General features: G+C 43.6%; 1 protein-coding gene across 1 annotated transcript; it reads left to right on the forward strand.

Moving 5' to 3' along the window:
- Srsf4 (serine and arginine rich splicing factor 4) lies at positions 1–25261 on the forward strand. Its single transcript, XM_051188962.1, has 6 exons — positions 1–290; positions 17190–17332; positions 17982–18094; positions 21747–21961; positions 23614–23703; positions 23838–25261. The coding sequence occupies exons 1-6, from the start codon at positions 184–186 to the stop codon at positions 24628–24630; spliced, it is 1461 nt and encodes a 486-aa protein (XP_051044919.1). The 5' UTR covers positions 1–183; the 3' UTR covers positions 24631–25261.

The following is a 25261-nucleotide window of genomic DNA, read 5'->3' on the forward strand; positions in this document are numbered from 1 at the left end:
GTTCCCCTCCGCCCGGAGGGGAGGGAGAGAGCGGGGGCGCGCGCTCTCGAGCTGCGTGCTCGCGTACGTCGCCGGGTTTCGGCTGCGTCCGTCCCGCCGCCCGCCCGTTACCGCCGCCGCTGCCGCGCTTTCCCTTCGCCGGCCGCCGCCTGAGGGGGGCCGGGGCCAGCCGCCGCCGCCGGGATGCCGCGCGTGTACATCGGCCGCCTGAGCTACCAGGCCCGGGAGCGCGATGTGGAGCGCTTCTTTAAGGGCTACGGGAAGATCCTGGAGGTGGATCTGAAGAACGGGTGAGGAGGGCGGCGGAGGGCCCGGCCGGGGGGCTGACAGGGCCGCGGCGGTGGCTGGGAGGCCGCGGGCACGCGAGTGCGGCGCTCTCTGGGCGCTAAGCCGCCGCCGGCCTCCTCTGCTCCGCCATGGCGGCGGCGCCTCGGGGGCGCGGGTAGGCCCGGCTCCCACTGCGCCTGCGCGGGCGGGGGTGGTGGCGGGATAATGGGGACGGCGGCCCGGGTTGGGCTGGGGCTCCGGGCGCCGGGGAGGCCTGGGTTTCCCTCGCTGGGCCGCGGGACCGAGGCCTGCTTCGTCTCCGTGGAGAGCCGGGCCTTTTCCGCTCTGGGGCTGCTGGGAGCAGCCGAGGTTTCCGGCTCCCTTCTCCCTGGTCCCCTACCTGGCGGGCCAGAGGGTTCCCGGCGCGTGTTTCCGGTACAGGAGCTCTGGCTTTTCTGTGTGCGGCACTTTTTTTCGGGCGGGAGACTCTAGTTTGAGTAGTGTAGTGACAGTTTCGAAAGTATCGTCTTGCCGCGCTGAAAGCCTTGCCTCTCTTCCTTTACTAGAGTAAATTAAAGTCGTAGCTCGTTATCTTGGAGTCCGTACAGTTTCCACGTTGTGGTTTCGGTTCTCCAGCTTGCCAGAAAATAACTAGGTCTGCGTCGACTCCTGGTGCAGGTGGATACACATCTCGGAATTGCCTACTTAACAGCTTCCCCCGTACGGTCTGGGCTTGTATTCCTAATCTGCTTCGGCGCAACAGGGCTAGCAGAGTCTACCAGGTTCAAGGGGAACGGAGAAGATGCGAGCATACGTTACTTGGGAGCTGAGAAATACTAGGTAGGACTTGAAAGGCGTTAAGCAGCGGAACGGCATTGGAGGCTCTAAACCTTGAGTGTTAGAGGAGCCCTTGGTTTTGTTTGGTTGGTTGTCTTTGGTTTCTCGAGACAAGGTTTCTCTGTGTGGCCCCGGCTGTCATGGAAGTAGCTCTGTAGACCAGGCTGGCCTCGAAATCACAAAGATCCACCTGTCTCTGCCTCCCAAGCACTGGGGTTAAAGGCGTGCACCACCACCGCCTGAGCTCTTGATTTTGTTTTTGTTTGTTTTGTTTTGTTTTTTTAAGACTTTGCTGTTGGTCCAATGAGACCAGTAGTAACTGAAATTTGAGAAGAAATATTCCTTAGTATGAGTTACACATGAGCCAAAAACGTTCTCAGACTGTCTGGATTTCGAATTGACACTTAGAAGACAAGACTTCGATGAAATGTTTACAGTAATGGATTCATCTAACGGGTTTAGACAATTTCTCATTTTCAGTGAACGTAACAGTTCTTACAGAAAGTATTAGACAGCAGGAGAGGCTTGCTTTTTTTGTGGTACTTACCTTACATGTGAGAGATTAACACCCCCTCCTCCCATTTTTTTCCCCCTACAGCCCAAGAAAGTTGACAGAATAACTAATTTTTGTGGGGAAACATGGGTTTTAGAAAAGTGAGAGTCAAATCCTAGGTCCACACTTTGTTTCTTTGAGCAAGTGACTTAGTTTCTCTGAACCTCTTTTCTCATTCACATGAAAGAGGAAGATGAGGCAGAGTACTTTTGCCATCCACTGTACTGAAGTCATTAGGAAGCATGTCCGCTCTCAAGTGTTTGATACCTGTGTTATTTGGTGAGGTCTGTTTTCACAGAGTGTGGATGAGAGTTGGAAAAGGTAATAGGATAAAACTGATGAGTCGGTCAGATGTATTACTAACCCACCAACAGGATGCCCACTTGTGCTACATGAATTGAGGAAGGCAACAGAACTGTTTTGTTTCTGACTAAACTGTTATGATTGACATGCATTTTCAATCAAGAAATGCTGTTTCTCAGCTAAAACTTAGACAAGTATAATGTGAAATAAATTTACTTTTTTTATTTTTGGCTGTTTATTTTATGTGCATTGATGTCTTTTGCCTGCATGTTTGTGTGAGGGTGTCAGATCCCCTGGAACTGGAACAGTTGTGAGCTGCCATATGGGTGCTGGGAATTGACCCCAAGTCCTCTAGAAGAGCAGCCAGTGCTCTGAATGCTGAGCCATCTCTCCAGTCCAGAATAGGTTTTACTTAAAATCATCTTTGAAGTCTGGATTTACTCGGGCTTGAAGAAAGAGAAGTGTCTAGGAACACATTGTTTAATTGGTAAGGAGGTGGTCTAGGAATGATCAATTGTAGGTTGTCTTCTAGCTTGGACCAAACCTCATGAAAGGATCTAGAAATTTAACACCAAACCTGAAACAACTATTAAGAGTTTTACATTAGTGGGGCTGGAGTGATGGCTCCATAGTTAGGAGCACTGGCTGTTTTCCCAGAGGACCTGGGTTCAATTCTTAGCACCCACATGACACACTAGGCAGGTATTTGGTGCACAGACATACATGCAGCAAACCATCCAAACACATTTAAAAAATAAATAAATTCAAAAGAATAAATATAAAAAGAAAATAAAAAATTAAGATTTTTTTTTTAAAAAAAGTTTTGCACTAAAATTTAAAGCATGAATAGAATTGAAGGAAGCATGGAACAATTCAGGGGCGTGCTAAGAGGACAGACACTCTCAGGACTTTAACCGCCTGAGTTTTATATTGCCAAATGATGGATGATGTGCATGATGTTATAGATAAGGTTGAATTAAAGAATGGAAAGTATTTCTAAGATTTAAAGACAAGTGTCTTAATTCCATACATACAGTATGACCTAGCATAATTCAGAAATCATTACAGAAGAAAATGACTTGAGGAGAAGAGAAGGACAAGGTAGAGATACAAGGAAAGCTGAATGAAGGAAGTGGTTAAACAGAAGGGAAATGTAGCTGTGGGTGTTAAGTTCCTAGTCTTCAGCCTGGTGTGATGGTGAACTTTCTTACAGGGAAGTGTCTGAACAATTCTGGATTGAACTCTAGAACAGATTTTGGATTAGAGGGCTTTAAAGAATTGCTAGAGTTTGAATTTATTAAGATGAGATATCTTGTAGGTGTTGGCAGATGGGTTGTGGGTAAAGTTGAGAATTAATTAGGTAAGGAATAACATACAGAATAGAGATTTAATGTCCAGGGGAAGATTTTTGTGACCTCTTGGAAAGAGGCACACATACAGTCAATTCAATGTTTCCCAACCTACCTCTTTTAGAGAACTTGGAAACAGGTGGTTCTTACAGGGACTACAGGTATGATGCATATTGACTGACCATAATCCACCGGGTGCCATTGTGGGCAAGCGTGTTTCAGATGGAATTCTGGGGGTTTCCCAAGGAGACAAAACCATTAGTGCCTTTTCCTATCCCTTCAGCTTTATAGTGGCTTTTGTTAGCTTTGATTACACGTAGAGTGTATAGATTTTCTTTTTTTATTAATCACTTCTTATAATGTGTGGGCTTTTTTGTTTTTATGCACAAAAATTTCTTGCCACAAACGTCTTGTAATTATAGTCACAGATCTTTTAGTTTTTTGAGTAACTTATTATATCCTTAGGTGATGTGATTTACCTGTTTAAGAGCTAGAAGAATAAGTTCCCAAACCACTGAGGTTTTCTCTCTTTATCTGGCTAAAGTCTTAAGTTAAAGCCCTCAAGAGAAAGTGAGCTGTAACTGTCAGAGCCTGCATTTGATATGACAGTGAAATAAATAGTAGGTGGGTAGAGTTTCAATAGAAAACTTTAAATTGGTGGGGACTGGTGGTTTGTTTGTTTTGTTTTCATTTCCAGTATTACTGGGTAGGTTTTGTCTTTACTTTTGTTTAAAACTTAAGAGTGGTATAAAGCTTGGGTGTGTGTTTGTTTTAAAACTCTAGTAGTGAGTTAGGTCCTTGTGTTTACCCATCCTAGTCAAGCACCACTGGGCCTATTACTGAGAGGAACCTCTGCCACCCCCAAAACCTATGCATACAATTTCTTCATGGACTGAAGTCTTCTCAGGAGCTTGTCCTTTAGAGAGAGAACGAAGGAGGACTAACTAAGGTAATATTACAAGTTATGGATTTCTGATGAGTTGAGCCACTGCCAAATAGTAGGTAAATGCTTCTCTGTTTAGTGATGACACAAGTCTATACTTTTCCTTAACAAAGCCCCAGTATCCCATTATCTTAAGATCATCTTCCAGTCTTAAAGGTAGTGTGCTACTTGAACTGTGTCTCTCAAGCATTTGAGTCTGGTTAGGAATTAATTATATTTTACTTTTTCTTCAAAATACATTTCCCATTATGACAGTTTTACATGTTTAACTCTTTTCTGACATAGAGAAAGGAGGACAAAAGGTCATTAAGAGAAGATACTGCCTGCACTTGGGCATGTGGTTTGACCTTTAGTCATATCCCATCTTTAACAAATACATTTCTTTTGTGTGGAGGAGTTGGGTTGTTTGTTTGTTTGTTTGTTTGTTTGTTTTTTGAGACTCACTGTGTAGTCATGGCTGACCTCAAACTCTATGATCTGCTACCATGCCCAGGTATACATACATGCATACATGTGTTTCTTGTCTCTCCCCCCCTTTTTTTTTTCAACCAACTTGGTGTCATGTGACACATAGTTGCCTGTTTGCCTGGTCTGTCTGTCTTTGTGAATATTCTAACTCCAACAACCTGCCTTGTATGGTGTGTTGCATTGTGGTAGGGACCCAACCCCAGGCTCTGTGCAAGATAAACAACCTCCAACCTCTGTGATCTGACTTTAAGGCGAGGTTAGAATACATTTGGATTATTATTTTTTTAACTGTTTTATGCTTATGTGGCACTGGAAAATATTCTTTATGTAAAGCTTTTTTTGCACATCTTTAGGATTTGGGGCATAAAAGTATATGTGGGTTTTTATGTTTTCTGGTAGTCTTGATTTTCAAACCAATAGATTTTGTTTTGGTTAATTTTATGTATGTTTGTGTTTTCCCTACATGTGTGTCTGTACAACATGGGTGTCTGGTGCCAGAATAGGCTAGCAGATCTCCTGGAAATGGTGTTACAGACAGTTGTGAGCCACAGTGTGGGTGCCAGGAACTGAACCTAGGTCCTCTGGAAAAACAGCCAGAGTGATGGTAACTAATGAGCCATCTCTCCAGCCACAAATAATATTTTTACTACCTTTGTTTAAGAACTCTTTGTTTTCTGAATTTTCAACTAAACTGTATTATACTGTTTTAAGCACTGTGGTTTTTATTTTTTAACTTTTTTTTTTTTTTTAACAGTAACTTTTGACTTAGAGATTATGTGTGGCTTGTAAGTAATTCAGACAATGTAAAAAACAGAAAGAAAGCCAGGCAGTGGCAGGTGATTTCTATGAGTTTAAGTCCAGTCTGATCTGCAAATTGAGTTCCCAGACAGCCAGGCCTGTTAGGAAGAAAACCCTGTCTTAAAAAACAAACAATAAAAAGGAGATATTAGGGAGCTGAGGCAAAATGGTTGTATGTTCAAAGCCAATCTGAACTACATGTTGCAGATGTCTTTTTTTTACCAAGGCTGGCCTTAAACTCACTATAATAGCCAAGGATGCCCTTGATTACCTGATATTCCTGCCCTCTTCCACCCAACTGCTGGGATTCTTTATGACAGGGATCAAACCGAGAGCTTCATTCAGGCTAAGCAAACACTCCAACTAAGGTACATCCCCATGTGTTGTACATGTACAAACAAACTTTTTGTTTGTCTTGTGTAATTTTCTTGTTATATTGAAATCTTCACTGTTGGTTGCCTAAAATTCCTTGTCTAGCTGTTCCCCTAGATTGTTTCCTAATTCTAGCTGTTATAAATAACCCTGTGTTGGATATCGTGCATGAAAATCTTTTTTGCATTTTATCTTAAGACATATTTCATGGAACAAAATTCATTAGTGCCCATTGAAATGAGCACACAGAGATCTTAATGCATGGTGGTGCACACTTTTAATCCTACAGGCAGAGGCAAGCAAATCTGTGAGTTCTAGGTCAACTAGCACCACATAGTAAAACCCTATCTCAAAAACAAAAAGAACCATAACCCGTTACAAGAACACCCACAGAAGCTAAGAACACACACATGGCCATCTCACTGGCATTGACCATGGTACTGTTTAACATCTTTACTGCTGCTGAAACTGGATGTGGTGGTGTCTACTGATAAATAGTGCCAGCTATTCAGGTGAAGGCCAGTCTAGGCAATGTAATGAGTCCTTGTCTCAGAAAGAAAGGAAAGGAAAGGAAAGGAAAAGAAAAAAATAAATCCAGTCTCAAAAAAACAAATCCAACCAGGTGTGGTGGCATGTACTTGTAGTCCCAGCACTTGGGAGGTAGAAATAGCAGACTCAGGAATACAGCAGTATCTTTGACTACTTAGGGAGTTTGAGGTCAGCCCAGACCATGTGAAACTTTGTCCTGAAAGAAAGGAAAGGAAAAGACCCCCAGATGAAGTAATGTTCTGCCATTGTTTTGGTAGTCATGTAAGTGTTACAGATGCAGCCAGCCAATCTATAATGTTACTTCTTTTCTCAAAACATGATGAGAAATTTAGACTTTTCTGAGAAATCAATGATAAGAAACAAGACTACACTTTAAATATTTCTAACATAAATTACCCTGGCTCCAGTTCTCTTTTCTTGGGTACCAAACTCCTGGTTTGTGTTATGAATAAACATTACATGTAATTACATTTTAAAATTCCATTCTTCATTTAGTATCTTGTTCCTCATTTTCTCATTGAGATGACTACACAAATGAGAGGGCTGTGTGAGTTATCTCTTAGAGCACAGAATGAAGGCTGAATAATATGTATGATTTGGGTTCTTGGAGATTTGTGATTCTTCCAGATAACTTAGACAGAAAAAAAAGTACTCCACATATCTGAGAGAATATGGGGAATGGTACTTACAGATGTGTGAGCTAACACTGGACTCAGTAGAAAACATTTGTTTTGTATGGATATATATATCCATTTGTGAGGGTGGGATGTGCCACCGCACATGTGTAGAGATCACAGGAAAACTTTTGGGAATCAGTTCTCTCCTTCCACCTTGTAGTTTGCCAGGATTCAACTAAGGTTGTCAGGCTTGGTGAAAAACGCCTTTATCCACTTTCTCATCTTACCAGCTGTGTAGTTTCTACTTCAGCTGACTATATCAGAGCACTTTATAAACAAATGGTATCCCTAGTTTGTGCTAGTAGGAAACTGAGGTATGTGTCTGACAGGCCAAGGTTACAGAATGAATTTTTGAAAGCCCAAAAACTTCAGATTATTTTTATTCACACGCCGGCTATATCACTGTGGTGAGTCAGGCTTCTGTGCTGTTGCTCCTTTCCTGCCTGAAGGGTAGTCTGCATTCCCTGGCCTGTTCACCCTGTAGTCTTTCAGAGACTTCTAATAAACCTAGAGTGAGACAGGCTGTACTTACAGTGTAGGCCTTAGGTAGAGAATGGATGGGGCATCCCAGGTTAATCCTCGTCATGGCCACCTGGGGTAGGATGTATGTCAGTGTCAGCCCTAATTCCAGTGTTTTGCTGTCCCTACAGCCTCTGATCTTAGAATATCCTTCAAGCAAAGGTCCATATTGTGCTCTTTTTTAAGGCAAGGCCCTGGACAACTTTGATGGACTGAAGTGAAAGTCCTAGGCTAGAGATAATAATAGCTAATGCCAGGCATGGTAGCTAGTGCCGGAACAGACATCCAAGAACTAGAAAGAAGAGGGGGACTGACTAAGGGGAGCTTTGAAAGCAGCCTGCCCAGACGGTCAAGACTCAACGGGCATCGTGTGGTGTAGTGAGGAGGTAGATACTAAAAGAACTTGAAGTTTTTGTTAAAATAATGAAATGGCCAGTTTGGGGAAAATGTGTTTCCAAGAAATGACATTAGCATCTTTAACAAAATTGAAGTGAAAAAGAGTAGGCAGCTAGCTACCCAGAACCTGTAAACAGCTGAGATGGTCCCAGAGATGTAAGCTTTGAGAGCTTATCTCCTGACAACCTGCTCCTTGTATTTAGATGATGAAGCGGCTGTGTGTGGCTTTAGTGTGGATTTGGATAGCACTGTTTGGTGAATGTATCCTTGTTTTGGTGAGTGGGCATGATGAACATAGTGGTACGGTACATGTTGTTTTGTGTCCCAAGAGATGTATTCTGAACTGGTAACAATGAGGTCAGTAAGTAAACTTGTCTTTAGCTTATGGTTTACACTTCATGAACTTTAGTGTGAGACTTTTTAAGTGTCAGAAAATTGAAAAAGAGACATGGGTGTAATTTTGGGCCCCTGCTACCTCATACCCCTTTAAGGAAAGCAGCTTTTTTAGTATTTAGTAATGACAGGGAGATTATGGTTACTATAGTTTGATCCACACATTATTTACAAATGTGTTGCTTTCTAAACATCCCATTTCCTAGGCTAAGAATATTGTAAGGGCCCAGTGAAGTGGCTTTGTATACTTAGCTCTTTAACAGTGTTGTTTCAGGGTTGGAGGTGTTGGCCTTTAATCGCAGCACTTGGGAGGCAGAAGCAGGTGGATCTCTGCATTTGAGGACTGCTTGACCTACATAGAGAGTTCCAGGGCAGCCAGGGCTACACAATCCCGGGGCCTTGTACCACAAAGCCAAACCACCAGCTTGCTGCGTTTATTTTTTAAATAGTTTAGGGTGATGGAAGCAACTTGGCAGATAAATTGTCCAATTACAGAGTAATACTTTAAAAATCTGCTTACTTGTTTTATTTAGTTTTTTTATCTTTCTCACCTCGGTATGTGAATATTTCTTTAAAGATGGTCTGGTATCTGTACTGTGGCTTTAGACCAGGGGCTTGGGTTGGGGATTTAACTCAGTGGTGGAGTAGTACTTGCCTAGCAAGCCTAAGTCAGTCCCTGGGTTCAGTCTCCAGCTAAAAATCAGAACAAACCTGGAGACCTAAAATATGGCTATTTCTTTGTCGTTGAAGTTTTGTTTTTGTTTTTTTCTCATCAAATGATTGAGTCCATGTTAGTCATTTTTCATTGTTGTAACTGAATACCCAAGCAAGTACACTTAAAAGAAGAACTTGCCATTTTAGAGGTTTCAGTCCATGCTCAGCTGGTTCCCTGGCTATGGACCTCTGTTAAGAGTGTCTTTATCAGTTGGAACCTGTAGTGGTGGAGACTGCTCACCTTGTGATTACTGAAAGGCAGAGAAACAAGAAAGGGTGTACATATCCCCCAAATACACATTGGTGCTCCAACTAGGCCAAATCCACAAGTTTTCACTACTTCCTAATAATTCCATCAGATCATAAACTCGTTGGATTAGTCTATTGATGAATCAGAGCCCTCAAACTGTTGAAATTTTTATAGCTATTTTTGTTCCCACTAGTGGCTTAGTAGGAAACATTTACAACTTAATAGTATTCATACACTCCAGTTATATCTCTGCCTGTGCACATAGCTGTGGTCACCATGTGGACATTTGTCTTCTCATGCCCATGCTCCTGGAACCCCTGTTTTTCCGGATTCTCTTGTTAAGAACTGCTTTCTGTTGGTGTGGAAGGTGGCAGAGCCCGACCTGGCGCAGGCTTAGGATCAGAGTTTGAAGAATCTCAGATTTTGAGTAGCCTTGGCCAGAGACCCAGCAGCAGCTCCAAGTCTTAATTCTCTGTCTAGGAGATGGCACTAGACCTCAGAGTTGGGAAGACTTTAGTAAAACAATGAGTGCTTCCTGTGATGCTTGACACATAACAAACAAGACATAGGGAAATCGGGATTGGTTACTATTACAAAGGAACTTGAAGGAGTGCTAGTGGGGTTGAGTAGCTTGACATTAAAATTGAATCAAGTCTTAGATGTTGTACTGTACCATCCATTGCTACTGAAGTGTTCATATTTGGAAGTCTGTAAACCTAATACGTGGCCCATTTTTTTCTCCTAATATTCATGCATAAATAGAAATATTTTGGTCCCAATCACCATCCCTTTGCAAAACTAAATGTATCCTTAAGTAATATCTTTGGTGATCACTCACATCACCACAACTAGGTCCAAGTATCTTTATCCTTATCTAATTTTTGCTGACCCTTAGAAGCAAAGACAGACTACAGGGGTTGACGCGGGACCTCCAGCATGGAGATTGCACAGAATAATCTTATTTTTCCTCTATTCTTCTAGTCTGTTATGTTCTGAACCCACACATGTTTTCGGAAGGACCAGATGGCTGACACTGGCTAATGGGAACCAAAAGACAAGAGTGAAAGTAACCTGGTTGTCTCATGCCCCAGCTTAGAGTGCTTCACCCTACCCCAAGACCAATGTCCTTTTTCTCTGGAGACTTCACCCTGCTGTATCAAAAAACTGCTACCACCTGGCTTATCTGAGGTTAGATTATGGTTAAGTCAAGCATCAGTGCTTATTAAATAGAAAAGATTCTATTTGGGACTGTGGGGAACAAGAGAAGCCTTTCAAAGGCTTTGGGTTCTGTGTCTTAAAGCTGGGGTTCAAGAGTCCTGGGCCTGGGTTCACCTCCGGCTCTACCGCTTGAATGCTTCCTGACCATGAACAAGCTGCCTGGCTTCTCCATGCCTTAGTTTTCTCATCATGAGTGAAAATAATAATTTACTCTTCAAATTTATTCTAAGTAACAAATGAAATACTACAGAAAATAAAATACTTCTTTACTATGAGCCAAGCACTGTGCTAAATACCCAGTAGGTGCTAGCCTCTATTATGTCAAAGCCCTCATAATGAAGTGACGAGATAAGCACAAACAAAAAGAAACAAGGCTTGAAAAGAAAAGCATTGCCTTATAAGACACAAAACAGATGGGAGCGCTAGCTAGAGAAATGGCTGGATGAGTATCAGGCGCACAAGGTTCTCAGGCTTGCTGAAGGAGGTGCTTCTCAGCCATAAGCAAGAAGGTTGAAAGGGTTCAGCTTGTGTAGTCAAAGTGTTTAAGTACATAAAGATATTAGAGGAGTCATAGACTTCTAAGCAGTAGAGTAATTTTGTTTCTGGCTTTCCCCACTACAACAAAAGTGACAAGTGCCTGAGTGAAATAGCTGTAGTGTGGAATTGTGATCAGACAGAAACAATCCCAAGGACCCAGCACATGGAGAAAATTAGCAAAATTGACAATAGACACAGTGGATAACCAGAGGAGAGTAGTCAGAGATGGTTGCAAGGTTTGTTGGGAGTGAATCAGGTGATTAGGGGCTCTGGAAGAGAGAAATCATGAGGTAGGTTTTCTTCTTTGAAGGTGGGGAAAGATCAAGTGCAGACTGAGCTGTGGCCAACCGTTTGCAGACCAGGAATCCACACTAGCTCTAATCAGAGAGCTCTTGGTGTGCGGGAACTGCCAGTTTGCCGACGTGAAAGAGCCCCAGGCTGGGTAATGGTGAGCCCTGAAGTCGCACCCCAGCTCTGCCACTGAGTGAGCACGGGTAAGTCTTCCACCTTCTCCGGGTGGCCTTGATGGCCTTCCCTCCTCTGAGACTAAAGAAAGGGAGGGCAGAAAGCCAAGAGCATCCTCCTTCCTGTCTCAGAAAGGTTATCAGGAACCTGCTCCTGGAGCAGCAGCTTGCCACCATGGGTTGTAAACTCCCTCAGTCACTGGGGAAGTCAGCTCACACCCATGACCACTGATGCTAAGCAGTAAATGTGACACTGGTTAATGTGCTGTGAGGGCCTGGCTGCTGGTGCCCTGGGATGCTGCAGACCGGTGGAATCAGGGCAGTTACTCTGTTCTCATTCACACGCTTCTCCAAGTTGGCCTCACTTGAGCACAAGAGTTGGCTGTAGAACTGTCTTTGTTCTACAGGTTGCTGTGCACTTGATGCAGCTATTGAGAATTACTCTTTACTGTTCTGTCAGTGTGCCCTCTTCACCTCTTAAGACCCAAGTTGGCTGAAGCCTAGGATCAACTGAGTGCTTTGGAAAAAAAAAAAGCTGTTTGATTCCTGTTCACTGAATACCATTTCTTTCAGGGCAGATTAAGGGCTCTGCCCTCAAAATACAGTGCTACTGGCTCTAGATTGAGGGTTCAAGCCACCCTGTGGGTTAACTTCAACAGATGAAAATTTTTCCTTGGCTACAGCAACATCCCTAATCCTGACCAGCCATGGAGAGGTTCGGTTCTTACAAGGAAAATGAGTGAATGTGGGAATGGCTCACCACATTGGGAAAGCAAAACTCACATCCTGCTGATGGTTGGCTGAGGACTGTCATGTCCACATACAAAGAAAAGCATGTGGCACAGTTTTAGGACAAAGGTGAGCAGAGATTCACTGTGGAAAGGGGCACATTTTCCTTATTGAGAGATCATCCGAGGCATGCTCCTCGGTAAGCAGTGTTGGGTGTCCGCAGTCGCATGGAGGCTTGCTTTCCCTGCTCCTTATATCCACTCCCCAGCAGCACCCCTAGTCACACCTGCTCAATTAGTCATTGAGTAGCTCATCTCCAGGCCAGCCATGCTTATCATTTCTCCCCCAGGCCTGTTCTCCAGTCTCTGATGAGTGAGGATGTTTGGAAGACAACCCTAAGTATTCTGAAGAGGATGAGATAAGTGGCATCCTCTTTGGTAGAACATAAAGGAAAATGCAAACCTAGTGGTGTTCAGGACCTTTGGTATTTACAAGCACTGGAGTCAGAGAAAGCCTGTTTGGCAGCAGTGTGAACTTGGGTGATAACTCTTGCAAGAAATGTGATTAGCATTTCTAAAATGGACATCTTCAAAGACCTTGTATTGAAACCAGTATGTCATCCCAGTTGTACCTTTTCAGTTTGACCAGTAGTAACCTGAGGAGTACATCAGCTGTGCATGAGGAAGACTAGAGCACTGCATAGAATGGACCAAAATCTGAGCTGCCATGGGTACAACATGGCTTTGCTTTACGCTGTGCAGGTACCCCACTGGACTTGTTTCAGTCCTAAAGCTCCATCAAGGAGAAAGTGACACCAGCTCTCTCGCCCTCATTCTTTTGTCTGTATTTGTCAGGATAAGCCAGGAAAACACTTTGGGAAGAAGCAGTAGAGAAACACTGATTTTTTTTTTTTGGTTTAATTGAAGTGGTGTGTGTTTGATAGTGCTTACATATAACAGAGAAAGTGTGAAAGGCTGCCTGCCACCCTAGAGGAAGTCGAGATGTGGGTTTTTAACCAGTCTCTGCTAGATAGGGCCTGCACTCAAGTTCTTCTCCCCATTCCCTCACAGTCATCAGTCTCACGCTAGAATCTCTAACAGTGTTTTTAATATAGCAGTGGCAGGGTAGAGTTAGAGAGTCCGGGTCTTGTTTTCACCTTTTGTAAGGCTTAGAAGTCCCACCGGGTGCTTTGTCGTGTGATAAAGTCACATGTATGCCTCAGATCTCTCCTTTGTGGACAGGAAATTCCAAAGAGCTTTGTTGTTGTGTTTTTGAGAGTAGGTCATTTTCATATTACTTGCTGTAAAGTGCAAAGTGGGTGGGTATTCAAGTTAATATTTAATGTTAAAAATGTACTTATTAGCTGTGCAGTGATGATGCCTTTAATCCCAGCACTCAGGAGACAGAGAGGCAGGTGATGTCTGAGTTCTAGGAAAGCCAGGGCTGCATAAGTCTCAAAAAAAAAAGAGGGATTCAGGTTGATCTTTGGAGAATCTGATATTAGTCAGAAAGATTCGCTTTTTGAAGATGTGAAAATTAAGCTAAAGGACTTTAAAGGTGTTTAAAACCAGTTTGGGACCCCCAGTTTTAAAAGCTGTCTTAGACAATAAAATGCTAAATTTATCCCTGACCTCTGGTGCTACAGACCTCTTGGTCTAGTCCTGCCCAATTTTGAAAGTTTAAATTATCCACTCATTTGTTATACTCTTGATGTTGAGACATATATACTCTTATTTGACAATTAGGCACAAACAATAAGTTTGCTGTGGAGTTGGTTCCTTACAGAACCAGCCCTACAGCAGGCTAGGGCTTGCTGACCATCTTAATGTATTTGTGAGTCAGCTCTGCACACCAGTCCTGCTGAATTTTTAATGAAAGTTCTTTAACATTTGTGCCTCAGTTTCTCATTTGTGAAACGGGTTTACTGGTACCTAGCTCTTGAGTGCTGTGAATATTAATGACTACTAGGTGACATTTTATTACTTACCCAGGCTGCTGCCTATTGCGGGGTGGGCGGAGAGCATTCACTGGACCTGCCCACAGAAAGCAAATCTGGGTAGAGAGCATTTTGGTGGAAACACACTGACCTACTATTTGTTCCATCCCCAGAACCTGAGGTCCCCATTTCTCTGGTATTAACATCTAGCGTGCCAGTGGCAGAGAAGTGACAATCTGATAATCTGATTTGATCTTTAATCTGGACTTTGCCATTGAAATTTTCCAAATAGATTTTTAAGCTTTTCACAGGAGTCAGCAAAGTTTTCCTGTGAAATAAACTGAACGTTAAGTCAACTATTTGAATAAGTAGCCCCCTCCCCCCATAATGGCTACTAAATGATCCCCTGTGGAGTTTTTAAAGTAAATATTAGGAAAGATTACAGGGGCCATTTTCCTCTGGCATCATGAATCGTCCCTATATCCTGCTTCAGCCTCAATTGGTAGAGACTGGTCTGTGTGAACAATGATTTATGTTTAGTGACTGCTTCCCCTGAAAGGTCATGTAAGCCATAGAATGGGGTGACCTCTGCTGAGAGCTGCATTACACAGGAGCCTAAGGGGAAGCTTACCTGAGCCCACAGCACATGGACTTCTGCCTCATTTGCCCTGCAGAGCTTAGGGTCTTGTGTGATTCTGTGATTATAATGATAAACCTTAAGTGTTTGAGGAAAATTTTTGCTTTTCCTGTGATTTATTTTAGTCTGTAGAAGTCAGTGCTGTTGTGACCTCACATGAAGTCATTTCTGATCATTGACAGGTACTGACCCAGTGGGTACCGCTTAGAGAGGGAAAGCCATCTCCTCGTTGCCTATGACAAGTGCTCTTGCCCATCCTTCTGCTGCTCTTGCCCATCCTTCTGCTCAGTGTCTGCTTCTATCACCTGGTGCTAAGGGCAGTGATACCATGAGCAGAGGAGAGCAGAGCAGGTCCATACTTTGTTCTTTTTGGTATTTTGTGATCTCTTTAAGTAGATCCTAAACCAAGCCAAAATATTGGTTGGGTTTGTTAGGTTTTTTTTAATCTGCTTTTTGGAAAACTTTACCTTGCCAGGTATGGTGACAGATGCCTTTAATACCAGCACTGAAGACAGAGGCAGGTGGATCTCTTGAGTTCAAGGCCAGCTAGGGCTGTAGTGAGACCTTGTCTCAAAAGACAAAATTACCTCTGTTAATGATTCAGTTTACCTAGGAAGGGAAAGGTAGCTGCAGTATAGTGTATGTTAGGGGATTTTAGTGACAGGCAAGCAATTTTGAACATGAGTGGTCAGGAAGACTTTATTTTATTTGCTTTCTTAAGACAATTCTTATTAATCTGCTCCAAACTCCAGCCAGTGGAAGCCTGTTTAAAAGTCTCCACAGAGCTACATAGGCAGGTGTTATGAAAACACTTTCTGTTAAGTAACTAGTGTGTCTGGTGTGTCTTTTTATTTTGTTTCTTTCATTTTCCTTAAAGTTTGCATGCCTCTTAGACATTTTTAACATAAAGAACCCTCCAAAACAAAAGGGCGATCACCAAGATACCTCAGTGGGTAAAGGCACTTTCTGCCAACGTGAACTATCTGATTTCAATCCTTGGGGACCATGTGGTGGAAGAAGAGAACCAATTCCCACAAGTTGTCCTCTGACCTCCACACAGGAGCCATGACACACACATTTCAAAACAAAACAAACTTCAAAGCTTGACTTGGACTTTGTCACCTTGAGAGATTTGTTTGGAAAGAACTCTTTTTAGTAAATGTGAATTTCAGCAATTTGGGCTTCTCATTTGACATTTTAACTAGTACATTACAAACTCAAGAAACTGGACTAGGTAGGCACAGTGGCACACACCTGTAATTCCCACACAGGGGGAGGCTAAGTTCAGGGCCAGCCGGAGTTCCACAGTGAAACCCTTCCTCCCCTACCCCCAAAGAAAGTCCTGAGATTTTTGTTGTTGTCCCTGGCAAATCATGTGACCTGTGTTCAGTGTCACTGTGTATAAAGAGGAACATCATTTGCACTGTGTACACAGCTTGCAAGAGTCTAAAGAACTGGCTTGGAACTCTTTTTTGTGACTCAGCAGGATGGCAAGATGGCTTTGGTTTGTTTGTTTGTTTGTTTGTTTGTTTGTTTGTTTAAATACAGTGTTCACAAAGCAGGCCTTTCATAGACCAAACTAAATTTTCATTCAAAGGAGTTTAACCTTGATTATAAGTATTTTACAGATTCTGTACTTGGCTTAACAAACTAGTCTATAGCAAGCATTAAAAGGATTTGGGGGGATGGTTCCCCTACATGTAGTAAACCACCTTTGCTTGAAAGTACCTAGAATTACAATATAGATGCTTGTACAGTTGTATGTAGACCACTCCAGCCTATCTCCAGACACCATGGAAATGAACTTGGAATCCCACAGGGGAAGTAAGCAGCTCTAGATGTTTTTCTCCAGTAATTTCTAGACTAGTAATTTGTGACTAATCTGTTTAGATAGAAAACAAGAACTTTGAAAAATTCTTTGACAAAAGAGACTTAAGATACTGTGACTTTTACCTGCTTTATACTTTGAACATGACTTAGCAGTTACTAAATCAGTACATCAGTTGAGACCCAGCTGCACCTAAGGTATGCTTGTAAAACTGCAAGAGGGTGAGTTGCAGTTTTACAAGTGCAGCCTTTGGTTTAAGACTTTACACAGCCTTCTGACTCTTGCAGTTGCCTGTTGGCACAAAACAAGGTGGTTTTGGCTACAGAAAAGAGTAACTTGGCCCTTAGTTTGCAACCCCCAGCCTGTGCTAAGCATGAACCCCGTTGATTTCTGACATGTTAGTGAAGCTGGTTGCCAGTGGCGCTAACCAAGTCTTGTTTGCTCTCTTTTAGGTATGGTTTTGTGGAGTTTGACGATCTGCGTGATGCAGATGATGCTGTTTATGAACTGAACGGCAAAGACCTCTGTGGTGAGCGAGTCATTGTTGAGCATGCCCGAGGCCCACGTCGGGATGGCAGTTACGGTTCTGGACGCAGTAAGCATTTGAAGGACATATTTGTATCAGTAACACACCTTTGTTAATAATTGCTGATTTTTAAAGTAATGTTTTATTTAAAAGTACTTATATTTAAGCTGTTTCTATAAGATGTAACATAAGTTTAATAATATTCAATGTTTAATGATGTGTTTGTTTTCCTCTGTACTGCAATTGTTTCACATTTAATTAAAAAGATCCTTTGAGGCTAAGATGACCTGTTCCATTTGTTAACCTTGGTTACCTTTCCATGAATAGCTGACCAGAAAAAGGAAGAAGCCATGTGATGACTACAGTCATACTTAATTAGACCTGGGTGGTGAGGGTCCCTTAGAATACAGATGAGACAAGGTTCTTTTTGTTTCCCCATGTGAAATAGTAAACTGATTTAATAACTTGCTTTTCCTAAGTTGTTGATATCTCTTAATTTATACATGCTAATTTAAACTATAAATATTAATTGGTGAGTATGTGGTGCTGCTTATAACTTATTAAATTTTCGTGTTTAAACTCTGAAATTGAAGGTGAGGCTAAATTAAAATATGCATGCTATTGTTTGGAGAGAGCACATTAAGTTACATATTTTAAGAGAGTGGGCTGTCTCATCTTTCTACACTATAGTAATCTTATCTGTTTGAATCTTCTAAAGGTGGATATGGTTATAGAAGAAGTGGTCGAGATAAATATGGTCCTCCTACTCGCACAGAGTACAGACTTATTGTGGAGAATTTGTCAAGTCGGTGCAGCTGGCAAGACCTAAAGGTAAGGGGCTTCATTAGACTTCTCAGCTAAGGTTGGACATGGGTAAGAGTAGGCATTCACAGTGTAATGGGTTACATACTTGAAAACTGCCATGGCATTGGGCAGTTCTCCAGATAAAGGTCCTATAGGAGTGTAAAAGGCACCAAAACACCACTCCTATTTTACATAGGAGGCTAACCAATTGTACAAATCATTTGTATTGCATGGAATTTTCCATTGCACACAGTGTTCTAGGGAGGTAATGGGGTGGCATAGACCCATGTTTCTGTAAACCCAAACTGGAACATTGCAAACTGTCAGCTTCCAGTGTGTCGGCACAATGAAATTGTGTAGCCTGTGTCCTTTTGTAAGATTTCTTTCTCAGTCAGGTATGGTGGTGTGCATGGCTAAGCAGTTAAGATGGGAGGAAGGTTGTGAATATAAAGCCAACTAAGTCTACATAGTGAGTCCCAGAAGTGGAACCTTATCTCAGGGGGTGAGGGTTGTCCCCTCCTTCAAGAAATACTCATTATGGACTGGGCAAGGTGTCATACATCTTTAATCCCAACATTTGGGAGACAGGCGAGCAGAAAGAGCTCTATAAGTTAGAGGCCAGCCAGGACTCCATAGTGTGTAGACCTTGTTCAAAAAAAGGAAAGAAAAACTTAGTCTGAAAGGGTTGGCATCAAAAATTAAGATCCAGGGTTAAAGGCACTGGAGAAATGGCTCAGACTTTAAGAGCACTCGCTGCTCTTCCAAAAGACCCGGGTTCAATTACCAGCACCCACATGGCAGCTCACAATTGTCTGTAACTATTGTTACAGGGGGGTCTAACACCCTCAAACACATACAGGTAAGCAAAACACCAATGTACATAAAAAATATTAAATAAAAAACCTTAAAAGGCCCAGGGCTTCGTTGGAATGTAGTGAGTTAATAGGTGTAACACAAAAAAAATAAAAACCCAGAGATTGATATTGGGGTTCAAACCTCAAGGTGAAGATCAGAAAAGCAAAGCAGCCATGCCACTAGCTTTTACCTCTACCTCAGGTGGAGGTCTTATCCTCAGTGTGGCTGGAGAATAAATTTCTCAATGAGACCCTTTGCTTCTTCCATCTCTCAAATCTTGGGATTAAAGGAGTGTGATAACCAAGTGCTAACTAAGATCTTTTATGTGAGCTGTCTCTTTTAGATTGGATCAATCTCGTGTAGCCCAGTGAGGCCTTGAACTAACAGTGATCTATCTACCTCTGTCTCCTGAGTCCTGGGATTAAAGGTGTGCCTAGCTAGTGTGGCTGGCTTTGCATTCTGATACTTGTGGTACTACAGCAATCTTTAATCATGTTATCACCACAAATAGACACTTACCTGGCTAGTGCCTAACGCTCTGGACTGAAGCTCAGCACCACAGGAAGGAAGACGTTAAGTTCTTGTGCTGCTGTGGCTGTCCAGGATACAGAGTTCACTTCTTGAGAACAGTGCTGGTTTTTCATCTTGGTAGGGAGAAAAACTGTCTTAGAACGGTTCTGTTGTTGTTTTGTTTTTAATCAAAATGAGTTGAGAAAAATAGTAGTTAGGAATTCTTTAAATTCATATTATCTTTTGGTTTTTGAGACAGGGCTCTCTGTGTAGCTCTGGCTATCCTGGAACTCTCTGACCTTGAATTCACAGAGATCATCCTGCCTCTGCCTCCCAAGTAAGTGCTGAGATTAACGGCATGCATTACTACCACCCAGCTCATAAATCTCTTTTTGTCCTAGAAATTGAGCCTTACAAATGCTGAGCAAGTGCTATACCACTGAGCTATATGCCCAGCCCTCTTTCCCTTTTTGTGCAGGAGCAGGGGGCTTGTGTTGAGACAGAGTCTTCACTGCATAGACCAGGCTGGCCTTGAACTCATCTAGAGATCCTTTGCCTCCAGAGCACTAGGATTAAAGGCCTGTGTCACCGTGCCCAAACACTTTTACGTTATTTGAAGTTAACTCTCACTAAGTTGCCTAGACTGACCTTGAACTCACCCCTTAGTTTATGCAGGCCTTGGGCTTAACCCTCTGAGTAGCTAAAATCACAGGCCTTTATCACCAAGCTCAGGTTTTAGAGTCATTACTAATTTCTACTCAAGCTATTAAGACTTTTTTTTTTTTTTTTTTGAAGTTTGGAAGCCTGGTAGTGGTATCTCAAACCTTTAATACCAACACTCTGGAGGCAGAGGCAGGTAGATCTCTGAGTCGAATTCCAGGGCAGCCAGAGCTACACAATGAAACCCTGTCTTCAAAAGAGAGAGAAGGAAAGGAAAAGAGAAAAGAAAAAAATGGCTTTAGAGACAACTCCAGTTTACCTGTGTAGCCCTGGAAGTCACTCCATACAGACCAGGCCCCCAACTCCTGCCTTTCTATGCGCTGTGATTAAAAAGGGATAACCACCACACCTGACTAAGAGGCAACTCTTGAAAGGGTTTACATAGCCATAATATGGGGCGTGTCTTTCTGGGTCTTTATTAACTCTCCTCAACTTTGCTTCAAGAAAAAACTATTCCAGTTGGGCATGGTGGCACATACCTTTAATTCTAGCACTCTGGAGACAGAGGCAGGTAGATCTCTGTAAGTTGAAGGCCAGCCTGATCTGCACAGTGAGTTCCAGGACAGGCTCCAAAGCTACACAGAGAAGCCCTATGTCAAGCTCCCCACCCATCCAAAAAAATTTCCATACTGGATTCTTTTCATTTGCTAATGAATACTTCACTGACCTTGAGCAGTTAACTTTGTTGAAAATTACTGTCCACATTTGCCTATGTGATTATAATTAGGAATAAGCACTTAACGATTAAACACTCCCTATGGAGCTACAGTTAGGAGCCATCTATTAGCCACCATCTATTATCCATCACTGAAGTGTGGCTGCTGAAGAGGCTCAGCAGTTAACACTCGCTGGTCTTCAGAGGAGCAGGATTTGCACCATATGGTGACAAAGCAGCCAGGCAGGCACTCAGGTAGATCTGAGTATGTTGCTACTTCAGGGAACTCAAAACTCTTCTGCCCTCTGAGAGTACCAGGCACGCATGTAGTACACAGACATACATGCAGGCAAACACTCATACATGTAAAATAAAAATTAAAAAGTAATAGCACTGGCCCAGCTTTTTACCAGTTATCAGGGTAATCCCATTTTGGTCTAAACATAACTGATGTCCACGGTCACTTAAGTATGTCCTAGTATGGATGCCTCCCAGCCCCTTTATCCAGAACAGATACTTGTGTAAATAATTCAAAAAATTCTGTGCAGAGGCATTCTTGATTGGATTGTGAATAGTGATCAATCTAGGTATAACCTCCACTCTTGGCTTGACAATTGAAGCCTTCAGAAATATGCAGAGGCAGTGACTGGGAAGATTGTGTATGTAGCAAGCAGGGAAATGGCATAAAATGACATGCTCATTGTTAAACAGACTTGGTCAGGACAGAACTCAACAAAATGAAGGCAGACCACAAATAATCTATCATCAAGTGTGTCACATGCTAACACATCAGGTCAGCCCTGTCCTCTGGCTGGACCACACCACACTGACCTGAGACAATGAGAACAGAGGCCTGCGGCTGTAAAGGAACGTGGGCTTCTGCCACCTACAGCACAGCTTCAGTTGCCTTCTGCGCTTCAATTCTTTTTTTCTTTGTAGGACTACATGCGCCAAGCAGGAGAAGTGACATATGCAGATGCTCACAAGGGGCGGAAAAATGAAGGTGTGATTGAATTTGTATCTTACTCTGATATGAAAAGAGCCCTAGAAAAACTGGATGGAACTGAAGTCAACGGCAGAAAAATCAGATTAGTTGAAGACAAGCCAGGTTCTAGACGACGCCGGTCTTACTCCAGGAGCCGCAGTCACTCAAGGTATTGTTGACTCTACAGTAATTCACTAACCAACATGGACAGCCCACTCCTGCCCTCCACTTTGGGTTCTCAGAGCATGATTCCATGTGGTTCAGTAACTCAGAACTTTGAACTGAACATCTATTTGTGAAACTCTTGAACTCACATCACAAATACAAACAGAGGTAAAGTCCTTTTCTGAGGCAGGACTCTCTGAGAGCTGAGTCATAGAATGGGCTAGAAACACATGTGACCATGGTGCCTCGAGCAGAGATGGCCAGCTAGACCTGATCTCTGCATCACTGGAGGAAACAGGATTGCCTCTAGCAGAGCTTCCATGAAGGCCTGAGGAGAGCTATGACTTTTCTCAGTTTAGATGTCCTGTGAACTCAAGGCTAGGGCTTGCAACATAAGGCAGGGCTTATTATTTCAGCAAGGTGAGGGCCTTAGTAGAGCTCTGTACCTGACTCCTGGTACACTGTCTGTGTGAGTGTTAACTGTACTGAGCAATGTCTCTTTTGGAATCTCTGGATGGGTGTGCTGTGATGTGTTTCACTGCAGTCATGATTTTAGTGCTCAGGTTGATTCTGTCAGCTGTCACCAGAGCCCTTTGTCCCTGTTTGCTTTCCATTCCAATGCACTTTACTGCTTCCCCATACCTTTCCTAGTCATTTCCAAACCTCAAAGTTGAAAGACCAGTTTGAATATGTTTGTAGTACTCTGCCTTTCTCTTTCCTTCTTTGTATTTATTACATACTATTATGTTCGTGCTGTGACATCATAAGTTACAGCACTTCCCTAAATGTTCCTAGGAACACAATACATAATTGTGTCTTCACCAAATAGCAAAGCCATGTTCATATTTACCTGGGTGCTCCATGGGCATCTTTGTGCTGGAATGTTTCCTGACCAGGATCCAGCTCAGTCACGTAGCAGAGATCACTGAGTCTCTTTAACCTGGAACATTCTTACCTCTTGTCTTTGACTCTCTGGCACCAGAATTACAAGTTACCACGATGCCCAGCTTATGTGGAGCAGAAGTTTTTTGATTGAAGAAAAGGTGGTTGACTCCAGATAGCCTCTTTATTATAAAATTAAAACACTTTATGTGTATGGATGTTTTTGCATTGTGTGTATACATGGTATCTGCCAAGGTCAATAGAGGCACCATAGCCCCTGGGATTGAAGTTACAGACTGTTGTGAGCTGCCATGTTTTGCAGGTATTAAACCTGGGCCCCTCTGCAAAAGCAGCCAATGGTCTTAACTGCTGAACCATCTCCTCAGCCCCTCTAGACAGCCTATGGGTATTTTGCTTTGTATGTCTGTATAACCGTGTACATGCCTTGTGTCTGCTGAGGTCAGAGGGAGGAGGCTGTTGGATCCCCGAGAGCTGGAGTTACAGACAGTTGAGAGCCACCATGTGGGTGCTGGGAATTGAACCCAGGTCCTTTGCAAGAATAAGTGCTCTTAAAACACTGAACCAGCTCTCCAGCCCATTGCCATTTTGTTTTTTCTAACTTGGGTGTGTGGTGGTACACACCTTTAATGCCAGGTCTCAAGAGGTAAGACACGTAGATTTTTGTGAGCTCCAGGCCAGCCTAGTCTACCTACCAAGTTCCAGGCCAGCCAAGCTTAATGAGACCCTATCTCAAAAAAGTTTTTCTCTACACAGGTCTCGCTCTCGAAGCAGACATTCCCGGAAGAGCAGAAGTCGAAGTGGCAGCAGCAAAAGCAGCCATTCAAAGAGCCGATCCCGATCCAGGTGGGCCTGCAGCTTCCCTTGACCTGCCCTGCTTCCGTGCATTATATTGAGCCCCACAGACCCTGTGCGCTCTTCACTTCCTAACGTGCAGAGGGTCTGGTTCCCGTTACTCACCCAGCACCTGTGTCTTCCAGGTCAGGTTCCCACTCGCGCAGTAAGAGCCGCAGCCGCAGCCAGAGCCGAAGCCGCAGTAAGAAGGAGAAAAGCCGGAGCCCCAGCAAAGACAACAAGAGCCGCAGCCGGAGCCGCAGCCCCGACAAGACCCGAAGCAAGAGTAAAGACCATGCCGAAGACAAGCTCCAGAACAACGACAGCGCTGGCAAAGCCAAGAGCCGCAGCCCCAGCCGCCACAACAGTAAAAGTCGGAGCAGGAGCGAGGAGAGGAGAGCAGAGGAGAAGCGAAGGAGCGTGAGCAGGGGTCACAGCCAGGACAAGAACCCTCTCAAGAGCCGGAGCCGGAGCCAGAGCAAAGGGGACAGCCGGAGCCGGAGCCGCAGCAAAAGCAAAGACAAGCGGAAGGGCAGGAAGAGAAGCAGAGAAGAAAGCCGAAGCCGCAGCCGCAGCAAGAGCGAGCGCAGCCGCAAGCATAGCAGCAAGCGTGACAGCAAGGTCAGCAGCAGCAGCAAGAAGAAGAAGGAGGACACCGACCACTCCCGGTCCCCATCCCGCTCAGTCTCAAAGGAGCGGGAACATGCCAAGGCAGAGTCTGGCCAGAGGGAAGGCCGGGCTGAGGGCGAGAGTGCAGGCCCCAATCCAGAGCCCCGAGCCAGGTCAAGATCCACTTCTAAATCCAAACCTAGTCTCCCCGCAGAGTCTCGCTCCAGGTCAAAGTCAGCTTCAAAAACGCGCTCTCGGTCCAAGTCTCCATCCAGGTCTGCTTCCAGGTCTCCGTCCCGGTCTAGCTCCAGGTCCCACTCAAGGTCCTAACTGGCTATGCCATGCTGGAACTGCCGAGAAGTCTTTTGTACATGTTGGTAGCCGTAGCACAGGAGTGAAGTAGAGCATCCTCGCTGCTGTACAGTGAACCCCAATGGCGTCTCCAGTTGTCCAATCTCAGTGCTTCCTCGGTACCACCTCCTGGCGCCAGGCCTCCCGCTCCACTGAAAGCAGCTCCTCAAACCTCCCTTTACTCACAGTAGGACATCCAAACGCCTTGGCTTTCAGGCCTGGCCACTGCTAACGGGAGAGCTTGGCACCCGGACGTCTTCTCGGGCTGGAATGATGGCATAGGTAGGTGTGGTGAGTTCAACCGTTTTGCCCTTGAATCGATGCCCTTTGATGTATGCCACGTAGTGAAAGTGCAAGTCTTCAGTTTCCCACCACTTTGGTTTCCTATTTTTGGACTTAACAGCGTTGTGAATAGCACAGTCAAGAGAAATTGATACCTGCATAGCCCATAGGAAGTAAACTGTAGAGCTCCATATTCTGGTATTGTGATTATATTGTTTTATATTAAAAAGAAAAGAATTTTTTTTAATTTTATTTTTCCCCGTCTTGCAAAGTATAGTGACCCCTGTTTCCATTAAATTTGAATAAAGACTATTTTTGCTTGACAAAA

The sequence above is a fragment of the Phodopus roborovskii genome, unplaced genomic scaffold, assembly GCF_943737965.1.
Source record: "Phodopus roborovskii unplaced genomic scaffold, PHOROB, whole genome shotgun sequence".
Lineage (NCBI taxonomy): Eukaryota > Metazoa > Chordata > Mammalia > Rodentia > Cricetidae > Phodopus > Phodopus roborovskii.

Coding starts and splice junctions, on each gene's coding strand:
- Srsf4 (XM_051188962.1), top strand. CDS start 184: ATGCCGCGCGTGTACATCGGCCGCCTGAGCTACCAGGCCCGGGAGCGC. Junction 21,962..23,613: donor AGGAGCCGCAGTCACTCAAG/GTATTGTTGACT, acceptor TTCTCTACACAG/GTCTCGCTCTCGAAGCAGAC. Junction 23,704..23,837: donor AAGAGCCGATCCCGATCCAG/GTGGGCCTGCAG, acceptor TGTGTCTTCCAG/GTCAGGTTCCCACTCGCGCA.